The 12,975-nt window shown below is 42.0% G+C and overlaps 1 protein-coding gene across 2 annotated transcripts in view; it reads left to right on the top strand.

Moving 5' to 3' along the window:
* The window catches only part of EFCAB2 (EF-hand calcium binding domain 2), a 36,579-nt gene extending 34,502 nt beyond the window's left edge, over positions 1–2,077 (top strand). For both annotated transcript variants that reach the window (XM_042796148.1, XM_042796147.1), the window contains 3 exons: positions 598–640; positions 741–807; positions 1,821–2,077. In XM_042796148.1, the coding sequence (XP_042652082.1) occupies positions 598–640; positions 741–807; positions 1,821–1,936 (226 nt within the window). In that variant the 3' untranslated portion in view covers positions 1,937–2,077. The remainder of the gene's footprint in view (positions 1–597; positions 641–740; positions 808–1,820) is intronic.
* The last annotated feature ends 10,898 nt before the right edge of the window (positions 2,078–12,975 follow it).

Genomic DNA, 12,975 nt, shown 5'->3' on the forward strand with positions numbered 1-12,975 from the left:
GGGGGTTGGTGAGAGTCTGCTGGGATATGGAAGGTCTCCATTGCAGCAGAGAGCTTCCTTTCCATCTCTGAAATCAGGCACACATAGGCACGCACACACGTGCTCAATTCTCCTGTCTCTCTGAAACTGTTAGTGACAGACCTTTTCTTTTATAGCTACCAGCCTCTGTTGCTCATCATCAGCTCGTTAGAGTGTCAAAGTCCTGCTAGATGATCTGTTGCCTAGCTACCAGCGTACCTGGACAAAACTTTGTTTTCTTGGTTTGGCCATCTTCTGTTCAGTGCATTGGCTACATGGAATGATTCAGCTGTTACTGATTCCTCCTAACCCAATCAGCCAGCCCAGACATGCAGAAGCCATTCTATCTGGCTCCTTAGCACAAAGAAAATTAAACAAGAGTAAAATAAAAGACTTAATAAGTAAAGATATGCACAATTCCAAAAAGTCAAGCTGGAATTAAGTGTTTGATAGACAAACTTAGTAAATTCTCAAAGAAAATATGTTTTCCCTTTCCTTTAGTACTCATATTTTATTCTTTCAGAATAGTACAGCAGCCTGACAAACAGTGACTTAATTTTTTTGATTCGATGGTTTCAGCTACCAGCCTATTCCAGAAGCTGTTCTTCTACACGCATTTGAGGTCTGTAACTAAATATTCAAGTACCTAATTGCTGGAAAGAAGTTGCTGGTTCTTGATTCAGTATGGCTAAAACCACAAGCTTCATTCTTTTTCTTTAAAGGCTTTGGATGAAAATAAATGTGGATATATTACTAAAGAGGAGCTGGTCAAATACTTGACTGAAGAAGGTAACATGACTTTTGTAATATCAGTATTTAAGTAAATAAATGTTACATGTGTATATGGCACCTTGAAGTCCTCATTCTGCATGCCAAAACCTGCAGGAGTAGATATATTGTCTTCAAACAATACTGTTGCGGTGGTGAGTGGCTTCAGACTAGAACATTTCACTGATGAATAATGTGGGGAAAGAACATTTATCTACCTGCTTGCAGACATTATAAGATAGAGATTATTATTACTAAGAGACATAATTCAATCTTGTGTGGATATTTTATGATTCTGTGCACATCTCTGTGCTTCTTAAGGATATGACTCTTTCTGTCCTGTAAAATTGTAGTTTAGATTTCCAGATGTTTCAGGTAGTTTCAGTGCTCATTCATTCCCACATTATCTTGATCTTAATTCTAGTGCCATACGCAAACAAAGAGATTCAAAGACCAGATTTAAGTTGTATATCATGTAATCCTCAGTATCCCTTGAAGATCCTGCTTTTCTTGCATGGCTGACTCATGCCTGTGGGCCTCAAGTACAAAATGATGTGCAGGCTTTGTGCAAGACCTATCCTCAGATGGGAACCTTCTTCTCAAAGAGGGATGAAGTAGGCCATCAGCAGCTTTGAAGCTCCTAAAAGAGAAAAAACAAAAGCCTGTCATGATGCAAATACAAGTGCAAGGATAACCAGATGAGAGATGATAATTCTAATGTACACATTAGAAGAATTAATTCTGACAAAAATGGTTGTTTCAAAATCCCTGTGACAGAGAAGAGCAGGCTGTTTTGGAGTCTGTGACCTAGAAGGAGATCAGAAGATGCTGGCCCTCTGTCTCCTTTCCATTAGACCGGCTTGCTTGGTGTGGAGGACTTACGTTAGCAAAAGTGAAGGAATCAGATCCTTAGTATTGCTCCTTTTCTCTTCTGTGTGACGACCAAAAAGAGATCCTTGCAAGGGAAAAGCAGTGTGATTTGCCAGCCCTGAAAAGAATACTTATCAAGACAAAGTGTCTCTGCTGTCTTTCAGGTGAGCCCTTTACTCAGGAAGAAATGGAAGACATGCTTTCCACTGCTCTAGATCCAGAAACAAATGCTGTTCGCTACAGGGACTACATTTCAATGATGATAGTAGATGATACTTAAGATCTTCCCCTTTAGTGATTGAGATACCTTTTGGTAACTACCATGTAGCTTGGCAGTTAGTCGAAGTATGTATTTTAAAGTATAACAAAGCTCACCTTGTGAATTTGTGCTTAAAATTAAAATAAAATCTGTGTAGCTGTATTTTCTTGGGTTCTGTATACATACTGAAAAATATTCACACCTGGAAAAAGAGCTCTTGACAGAAATACTGTGTAACGTCTGGAAAAGAAATCATGGAATTTGGTTTGGAAATAACAGGAAAAATAATGTTAATGGAGTCAAGAAATGACTTTACAATTGCTTCTGAAAAACTAATGGAAAATGAGACCTGTGAAAGTGGGTAATAAGTAGGTAAGTGAGTACCTTAAGATGACTAAAATTGTGAAGGCATGCTACTAAGATACTTAAATGTAATCCCTGTTTGTGTTTAACTAATAAGTCTTTAGGTAAGTTACTCCTTTTGAAATAATATAATAGATCAAATGAACTTTCTACAGTTTCTGGTTTTTGTCAAATACTTGTGTTTTGTTTACAATAGGCAATTAAAACTGGACCAGTTAGTTCCATTTTATGTTACTCATCCACTGGCACATGGCATTTTGCTTCCATTTTAAATATGCAGGTAGAACTCAAACCATTGCCATAGTCAAATTTACAAAGTAATCCTTGAGAACATTTCTGTTACTATAGGCAATAAACAGTTCCCCTTTCATAACCAGTTTGAAAGTCGGGAGCTTAGACTGTTCAAAACTTAGGATCATGGGACTGGAATGTGATTTTCATAAACTGATGAAACGCCATTTTTTGAAAGATGTTAGCGTAGAATATGTGTCTCGACTATCCTTGCTAGAAGGCCGCCACAGACCTCACCGCTCTTCTCATTTCTAGCTTAATCATTTTTTTGACTGTTACTGTGCTGTTGTCCTTTAACTTGAGTTCCCGTTCTTTCCCCTTGAGTTCTTGCCTTGTACATCATCTTCTAACAAGTGGCCAGCGGTTGCCCTCAACTGGTGAGATCTCAGCTTGTCGGAAAAGATTCTGTGGTCTGGTCCTCAAGGGCACCATCTTACACTTTGTGTTCCACACCTTCCACCCCATTTCTGGTTTTCTACTCTCTATCAAGTCTGGTTTCCTCCTGTACAGTGTCCTACCACTCCTTTGTCTTAACTGCGTATCCCAGCTCTGTTTGTGTCATCAACAGACTTCATCAGCTGATGAAATCTGGAGAAGAGTGACACACAGAGGCATTAAATGCCTCATCCCCTGTCATGCCCTTCTAGTGGCAGAGCTGAGAAGAGAGTGCAGGGCTCCTCATGTCAGGTCTTTTGCTCTACCCATTTGTTTCACTTGAGCTGGAAGCTCAGAGGAGCTGTTTTCATACGTAGCTGCAAGGGAGCTGCTATGCCTCACAGAGGAGAGATTAGTACGATCTAAATGTGGTGATAGAAGCAACCTGAAAGAGACTGTTTTTTAATTCTCTTTTTACTTCTCTAACCCAAGTTGTCTTTCCCTGATATTTTCTTAAACTGTAAGGCAACAAAGAGTTAATGCAGGTAAACAACATTTGCCTAGTTCTAAGCTGCATTTCCAGCTGAGAACCACTGTTGCACTGGCTCTAAGACTGCAATGCACTCTTGCCAATACCTTTACTGTGTATTTCTTTGTCAGTAAGAATGAAAAACAAAGGTAATCATCAGAGTTATAATGTGTGAAGATACAGGTTTCTGAAGATTAAAACAAGAGCAACAACGGCCCATTAAGAACATATATATCTATTAGTCTTCTTCAGTCTCTCTTTGGAAATTATTTTCCCTAGATGAATCCTTTTTCCATTTGATAGACAGTGTGTTCTACTGGATTTCTAACACGGCTAGCATGAATGTAAGTTTCATTCATATTCTGCAGTCTTGGAGCCACTGTCAGCCTCATCTTGGATGTCAGCAGGAAGATGCTTATTTCAGGGAACCATTTCATAGCTTGCAGTGCTCCAGGGAGATTACAATTTGTTTCTAGTGGCGCTACCTCAGAGGTCACCTCAACCACTGCTGTATCAAATCAAGATGCCCATGTACAACACAGTTACAATTCATAGTGCAGGTAGGATCTCAACATATATCCTATGATGATACATAGAGTTTTTTATCCTGTAGTCCTCAAATGCAAGGAAAGAGGTTATTCTGGCAAGTAAAAAGCAGGCTTGTATCTGAATTTATCACACAGTAACTCATCCAGCCCTGTCTTCTTATACCTGACCCCAAGAAAGACCCATGCAAATAGGACCGATAAAAGCGAGTTGCGGTCTTCCCTTTGGGCATAAGCAACCAAATTCCACTGCCTAGAGAGTTTCCAAATTGGGGGTGAAGGAGGTGTCAAGAACCAATCTCAGCTTCTGTAGGATCCTAAAAGCTGAGTGCTCCCTGCCAGCTAGGATCACGTAGCTGTGATCTGACCGGCCTGAGAAGGAGCTGCCCCATGGGTCGCCCCAGAAGCAGTTGAGCAGTGCTGCACACAACTGTTCCCTTGCCCTTGTCTTTCATGACTTGCCAGCCCATGCCTTGCCCACCCGCCTCCCCACGGTGGTGGTGGGCTGCAGAAGGGGGCTCTCCGAAGCTCCCTGGGATGGGCTCTCTGAGCCCCCTGCATCTCTGTGCTCCCTGGGGGTGAGCAGGGTCCCAGACCCTAGGGAGAGGAGGGGAGACTCAGGGAACCATTTCGCTATAACTAAAAAACTCTCATTCTTTCTAAACTTGAAGGGAAGAATACATTCCTTTGTCCTCATCTTTGAGGTGGACAGATTGAACTGCTGAGTGGTCTTGAGCTGTCTCTTGCTACATGCCTCTCCTTGCTGGCTGTTTCGCCTCTTCCCTCAAGATCAGGAACCAAGACAAGGGAGTGGATTGCATGGGAAGCCTCTAGGGAGGAACTAGCCTAGCACCTGGACTAAATCCACACAGGGAATCAGAGCCAAGGCTTTGAAGAAACCGGGCAAGTCAGAGGGGTTTTGACCTAGTTGAAGGAGGGAGAGGGAAGGGAACTCATTGCCCAGATGTAAAAAAGAAAACAAAAGAAAAAGAAGAAATTAAAGAAGCAAACCCTGGAAACCATCTACAAATACAATTGAATCGGCAGGCTGTTTACATCACTGCTGTAAGTTGTAGACAGGACAAGACTTTACTTGTTTAAAAGTTTAAGTAGGTTCAGCTGTGTCAGGGAATATCTGGTACATAGTGGAGACCTTCTCCTCAGTCTTATTGATACTGTGGAGAAATTCTTCCAGCTGCTGAACTTGTCCTTGGGAGTCCCGATGCTTGTATTGCAGGTAATACATTGCTTTTTATGTTTTCCTCATCAGCTTTGGAGTTGCAAAACAATTTTCTGTTTGCTAGTGATAGTCCCATATATGTTCACACCTGAAGGCTTCAGCATTTTCCTGTTGCAATGCATACCAACATGGTATTTACAGTTCTTTTAGACTCTCTGCTGACTGTGGGCAGAAACAGAAGTTGCAGGACTTCCTCCACCAAAATGCTTAAGGGTCAGCATCAGACTTGGGACTCCAGGGAAGGAACTGGGCTGTTCACCTGTGCACCTCCACCCATGTTTTCACAGAGGTAAGAGCCTGTGAAATGTTCAGGCAACAAGAATTCGCAATATTTTTCACTCTTTCTCTTGTTTCAGTCTCTTTCCTCCTGGTTCTCTTATACCTTGTTTCATTAATCCAGTTGCATGATAACCTGTGAGGGCTGAAAATGCAAGAGAGTTTTGCTGTGCCTCATACTGCTGGTGCCCTGCTGCTTGCTCTGGCAGTTGTCCACATCTGGGTGTCATCTGTCACTGGATCTAGACTCACCACCACTGCAATCAGCACTGGCAGAACTCCTGTCACAGGTAACTGGAAGAACCTAGGCCTTTGATTTCAGTGGGGAAAGTGCCTGGGGATGCTGGAGTTCAGCCAAGGCTGGGACGGGGATGGGGAGCTATGATTTTCAAAGTCCTGTAATATACCGTTGCCATTGTGTAAAAGGGGGAGTGTAGTCTTGACAGTAAGGCACCAGGTTGGCTGTCAGGTTTCATTTCAGACTGTGAGAGGTATTGAGTAAGTTACATAATCTCTCCCTGGCTGAACTTTCCATCTATAAAGTCAGAGTAATTATAAGGAATAGGAGATGGGGAGTATCTGTCTTGCCTACCTGAACTGTTGGCTTTTTGTATCACTGATTCTGATGTTTGCACAGTGTGCGGTACTATGATGTTCTGATCAAAATCGGTGCCTACAGACCTCCCTGTCACATAATTAATAAAGTTCTCAGCCTTCAAGTCTTTTGTTCCAGACTGTACATTCAGGTCTCAACTTCTAAACAGGTCAATCTACTGCAAGTATGTTTGTTTTTCATTGAACACAACTCTGTTTCATAATGTCTCATACCATGATAGGTGTAATTGTAAAACTAACTATTGAGACACCTGATCTTGTTGTCGAAGGTTTTTTTCAGGCAGGTCAGTACTAGGCATGGGGACTATGTTGATTTAAAAGCTAAATAAAGATGTAAGTTGAAACAAGGCAGATTCTCCTGTTTAACCCATTTTGAATCCCTGGGGCTACTATTTGGGTTAGTATAGTACTGAAAGCCAAGAAAATGTTATTCATTATGCTCAAAAGATTGATCACAGCATTTATATCCTGAGGCCCAAATCCTGAAGTCCTTATTCAGACAGAACTCCCATTGACTTCAAAGGGAGTTCTGTCTGCAGAAGAGCTTCAGAAATAGTGATGTACTGGCTCACAAGGCACTGTAAAAACCTTTTAGTCTCTTTAAGTGAAGCCTCATCTGTGGAAGATCTAAGAGAGATGTACAGCCAGCATGTAAGTTGTGTCACTGAAATGACCAAAACCATAAAATCATGGGAGTAGGTAGTTAATTCTTGTCTACAGTAATGCAAGCAAGCAAGATTCAGCAAGAATAAGCAAACAGAACTTTTCCATATTGTTCAGAGTACAAAAAGTAAAATCTAGGGATACTGCTGCATGGAGGTTTAAAGTTACCTCTTCCTGCCATTATACTGGAAACACTGAAGCCTTAAAAACACAGTCATGTTGCTTCTGTGTTTTCATATACTACAACAATCCCTTTTATCTTGGACTCTAACTATTCCTTTAGAAGCCCTTTTAGAACAGGCTTCATTGTTGCAAATACCTGCCTAAACGATAGCAGAAAAGGAAACAGTTTGAAAGCAAATGTTTCATGTAGAGGAAAGCCTTCACATATTTGCTGCCAACAGTAGTCTCTTCCCTGCCAAAGATAACAGCATCCTTCAGTGCAGAACAGGTCCTAAGCTTTGCTTTATGGTATGCAGCCATGTCTTCCCCTATTAAAATAACCACAGTGGAGTTCTCAGGTTTCATAGATGTGTGATTTTGGAGCTGATAATGCAAGAATTTGAAGCTATCTGAGATGTGTATAACAATAGTTTAGATTTTACATGGAAACTAATAGCAAAGACTGAAATTTAGCTTCACTGTAATTTATAGAAATACAGCCAAGAAAAACCTGGTAGTTCAACTTTAAGGGCAACTTTGTTGAAATACCTATTTTCATGGTGAAGCTGCACTCAATATTGCAGACACAAAACTGAAAAAAAAACAAAACAAACCACCGTAGCCAGTTTTCATAGAGTGTTAAGTTGTTGCCTTGAGAAGCAATGCTCAGAGCTCCCCCAAACACAGAAGTGCATTCAAATCCAACTCAAATTTGATAGGAACAGAGAACCTGTCTCTAGTTCTTTGAGCTTCATCAAAGTTGCAGAGATAGTTTGTTAAGCTAAATATGATGTTTTACCATCAACTGTTGAGATCAGTAGGGGAGAACTTCCTGAAGAAGTTGTATAACTAGGAGCAGGAAGACCACTCTAAATACAGGGCCCTTGACTCAATCCAGTCCTAGAAACAAAAAAAGAAAGAGAAAAAGCAAAAAGAGCTCAATTGCTCCATTGGAGCCACAGTTTGTTAGCCTTCAGGATATGTTACAAAACATGTCTATTTGCTCAAGGTAGCTATTACTCAGTTTACAGAGGCTGGTCTGAGTCTGAGGTTCAGCTGTCTGAATATGGTTTGTTTTCACTGGTAGTTTCCTCTGGTGCCTCTTCACTTGGAGGCACAATGCAGTGCTGCTGTGTCATTCACCTTTTTATTACAGTAGTCCTATGAAGCTCAAATTGGGAATAGTGTATGCTCTAAAAAAATTCAACTATCTAATCTAAGAACATCTATCATGAAAAGCAGGGGACACACACAATAAATCCCGTTATATACTCTTGTAATAGTTATTTAATTACAATGTTTTACAATTTATATAAACAAGCTATGAGTTTCCTCTGTTGCTCCTTTGCCAAGATGGGTCACACCGAAGTACATATCCTGAAAGCATTTGTAAAAATACACTGGAAACATAGGTAGAAGGAACTCCTGAAAGCATGTAAGCATTGGTTTTACACTCATGTGAAAAAAGAGGTTCTTCCTCTTCATTTCCTGGTGGCAATGTGATGTTGGACTTCCAAGATGTTGTCACAGAAATCTTGTGTCTCCATGGGGTAGAACTGAGCAGCCGTGAAGAAAGGGAGCATGTGGAAATGTGTCCTTTGGATTTTCTCATAAAAATGACTGAAACTTTTTTTTCCCCCATCTTCCAGTCCACGAAGGGATGCAATGTCTTTTGGCAAAGTAGTATAATATGAGATGCACTTGTTCGTGAGATCTGTTTTCCTCTTCAAAAGTGTACCACCTCTCCAGCATAACACAGGGGATTAGTTGGGGTAGGGGGATCTTTCCTAGGAACTTACTCTTTAAAAGAGGTAAACGAACACCAGGGACAGTAGCAAACACTGAAGGGTTTGAAAAAAAATAAGAGACAAATCTCTTAATACAGACTTTTCTAATTGCCAAGGGCATATTCTGCCTGGCAGAGATGATTTAGCAATATCCACTGAGAGGATAAGCTCCAGCAGGCATAGGGGAATGATAACTTCTTCTGGATGGGATAGCAGAATTTTAGCAAGGGATTCCCTCAAGCACCATAATCTCTCTCTATCGCATCCTTATTTCAGAACCTGACCATTTGATGTTGAGGGGAAAGGAACATTTAAGTGTTCTGAGAATGGTCTATACCCACAGATTTTGGCTCCTAACTGTGGAATAATATACCCACTTCGTAAGCCATGCTAGCTAGCCTTTGAGAGCCAGAAACCATTGCTCCCATAGGAGGCAATGTTAGCTGGAAAGCATACAGCTATAAAATGAAGAGAAAGATTGTTCTTCTGTTTTCTCAGGATAACAGAATTTGAACATCTTTGCTCACTCCCTGCCCATTCTCACTGGGGAAGCGAATGCTTTACAGTGATACAGTCACAAGGGGAAATGACGAATGACAAACTTCAGACATTTGGGACAAATATGGAATTAGAAAAATTGACCTATAAGTAGACATGTTGAACCGATACACCTTTTACATGCAAAGTTCACACACCAGATAGCTAATGTCAACCATGCTCTGTACTATTACATGTTTACAAAAAGGTAAGCTCAGGAAAAACATTTAAATTCAGAGAACAGATTCTTCATACGCAAATCAAGATGGGAAGTCAAATCCAATTCAGTGACCAGGACTTGCTGAATAGGGTCCCTACAAAATGGGAAGAACCAACACTTTGATTCAAAGACAGAAAAACAGTGGCTGCCTGGGCTAATACGACAACTTCAAGAGATCAATAACCATAGAAACCTCATACAAGAAAAACATCTTCAAGGAAATTCAGAAGAGAGAGGAAGAAATGATAACTGGAGAACCCTTCAGAGGCAAAAACACATGTATTCCCCTCTCCAGAGATGCTTGTGATACAGTTTTTAAGCAAAATGTGTTCTCATGGGCATCTATGAGAAACTATTTGGTTCAAAGTCGTTCTAATATCTCTTTTATAGCGTTGTCACATTTCTGCATTTGTGAAGGCCTTGGTTTTAGAAGCTTATGGTCAAACTCTCAGTTTTCATTTAAACAAGAAATAGGAAATAATCTGCCTTCTTCACTTCTGTCAATCCCTTCAAAACCTAATAATAACAATCTGAAAGTAAGTATTTCTGGAAGACTACAGCGTGACTCTCCAACATATTTAATGTGTGTTGTACTGTCCTTTGTTGGAAGCCAAATTCTGATTAATGCTGTTCAAATATGATTCGTATTTCTGTAATTAGTGAGGCCTATGAGGTACACCATCAGAAACTACAGGTAAATAAAGGTGGGAAAAAGACAAGAGCTTTCTCATACACAGAGAAAAAGCTTGCCTGGCCTTTCGAACAGCTGGCTGAGAACCAGATCTCTGCATCAGCTAATGAATGCATCTCATGGAGCAAGAGAAGAAACAATGCATTCATCACTGCTAAAATTTAACTTTGTAACGTACCTTTCGGCAATGAAAATTCATAACAATGATTTAAAAAATGGCAACGGAGGAACATTCTTCCCCTTTCTTTATGGGAATTACCTGCTGTTTGTCCAGCACTCATGTGCATTCAGCTGAGACCAGCAAGTTCACTTTCCTTTTGTTATGCTCTGAACCAGATATAAACTGTAAGGTTTGCACTAAACTTCTGCTCTGCTGATGAAATCTTTAAGCCATACAATATTTGTTTAAGAACAGCAGATAAGATTCTGCTTGCAGGACATTTTTTCAGATAGTAGGTGGATTAAATAAATTTGTTCAGAAATGGCCATCTTCAGCCCCTGCTGATCAACGAGTGTTCCTCTGAACTGCAGCATTTACAGACCATCACTGTTCCCCACCTGGGGGGAAAGCCTTGCTGTCCCCTTACAGCCCCACTACAGCTGCCCCGGAGGACTTGCCCTGGTGAAAGCAGCCCCTAATTTTCATCCTGCCCCTGCTGCTTCACTGACAGTAGAAACATGAACTCTGTCAAAGAAATGATCAAATCAATGACATGCCAGGCTGTGGAAAGTCACACTCCTCTCACTCGGGATTGTAAAAATAAGATAAAGTCTCCACATTCTTTAATACCTTCATGTTACCAATAACATCATTAATCTACCACAACACTCCATAAGGGGATGGCTTTACTGTCCATTTAGTGTCCATCTCACAGAGATTGTACAGTGTTTTTCACCATCCTTGACCCTCATATTGTTGGCATGTACCTCATACAGATGTACAGAGGTACCTCTGGAGATGCCAGGAAGGGGTCTCAAAATTCCCATCTTCCAGGTCTTTGTCAGAGGGGCTCACAATTAACACGATTATATTCAGCAAACTCTGTATCTTCTGTGTACCTTTAGTACTTCCTTTGAGCTCTCTTTGCCTATCTCGATTCCTGGAATGTGCCAGACACATGCTGTTAGGGAACCAACAGTGCCAAACTGCTGCCTCCTCTTTCCCTACCTGTCCTACACTGATGCATCCAAAGGACATCATTATTTCCTGCACTGAAAGTTCAGGGTGCAAGCTGTGCTTTCTTCAGCAGTACTTGGATGGGTCAAAAGTTCACTTGCAAGAGCACAGTCTGACTGCCATCTTTGTCCTCTTGGAGAGAATGCCTCATTCTGCAGGGGTTCTGGTGGGGTCAACAGCATATTTTGGATGCCTGCTAATTACAAAAATCTGTAGATCTGCCACGCACTGCTACATTCACAGATTAGAAATGGTTTCCATTTTTGCAGATCACTCCTTCAATTACTTATTAATCGTGGCTCCATGTTCCACTTTCTTGCATGGTCTGTGTTTGCCAATCTAGTGCATGGGTCAAAAGAAGTTAATTCCTTTTAAGCAGATTTTGTTAAGACAGATTCTTCATATTTATTCCCCTTATCAACATCTTCAAGACCCTAAAAAGAAGTTGGGCCTGAGAAAGAAAACAGGTAACCTGGGCTTGCTCATGCAACAGATGTGATGTCAAAGTGCACCAGCAAACAAGTCTCATTAAGATGCCACATCCTGGCATGAACCACTTGGCAGGTATTGTGAATAAGAAAATGCAGACCCTGTTTAAAAGTAAGGAACATCTTACCTGCCTGAAGAAGGCATGCAGAAGAATTTCAGGATTAGTCCTGTGCTCCATGAAAAATAAAAAAATCTTTGTGGTTGAGATGTATGCAAGCTATCCTCATTTATCCTTGGAGGGCAACTGAGCACCATGCAGCTGCTCACTGCTCCCTTCCCTCCCAGCGATGAGATGGGAAAAATAAGCCAGGCTTTCGGATTCGAGATAGGACTGGGAGGGGCAGATCACCCATTATGGTCATGGGCAAAAGGCAGACTCGTTAGGGGAAGAAAAAAAAGAACATACATTTATTACAGACACTAACAACACATAACAGAGTAGGACAGTGAGAAGCATTGCCACATCTTGAGAACACCTTCCCCCCACCCCTCCCTTCTTCCCGGGCTCAGCTCTGCTCCCGATATCTCTACCTCCTCCCCCAGTGGCGCACGGGCAGGGAATGGGGGGTGCAGTCAGTGCTGCCGCTTCTGCCATCTTCGGTGGGGGAGAGCTTCTTGAACTTCTTCCCCTGCTCCATTGTGGTCCCCCTCTCACAGGAGACAGTCCTCCACAAACCCTCTCCGACATTAATCCCTCCCACGGGCCACAGCGTTCCCCACACTGCTCCGTCATGGGTCACTAACTTCCTCCGACTGGATTCCCTCCCACGGCTGCAGCCCTTCCCGAGCTGCTCTGGCGTGGGACACCCCCGCATGCTGCAATCCTCCCAGCACTGAATTACAGCAGCGGGGGCTGCCTTTTCCCACAAGACCCCGGCTTTCTTGGGGCACAGAACCTTGATCATCTGAGCAGGAGCCACAGGCCATAAATCAATGTCTGCTCCACCGTAGATCTTCATGGGTGGCAGGGGGGGCCGCCCTGCCGTCTCACCACAGGATACAGGGGGGCCTCTGCTCCGGCACACCTCCCCCCTCCTTTCTTCCTCCATTCCTCCACTGACCTTGGTGTTCATGCAGCTGCAGCGACTCCTCCTCACAAG

The sequence above is a fragment of the Tyto alba genome, unplaced genomic scaffold (assembly GCF_018691265.1).
Source record: "Tyto alba isolate M040663 unplaced genomic scaffold, T.alba_DEE_v4.0 Super-Scaffold_22, whole genome shotgun sequence".
NCBI lineage: Eukaryota > Metazoa > Chordata > Aves > Strigiformes > Tytonidae > Tyto > Tyto alba.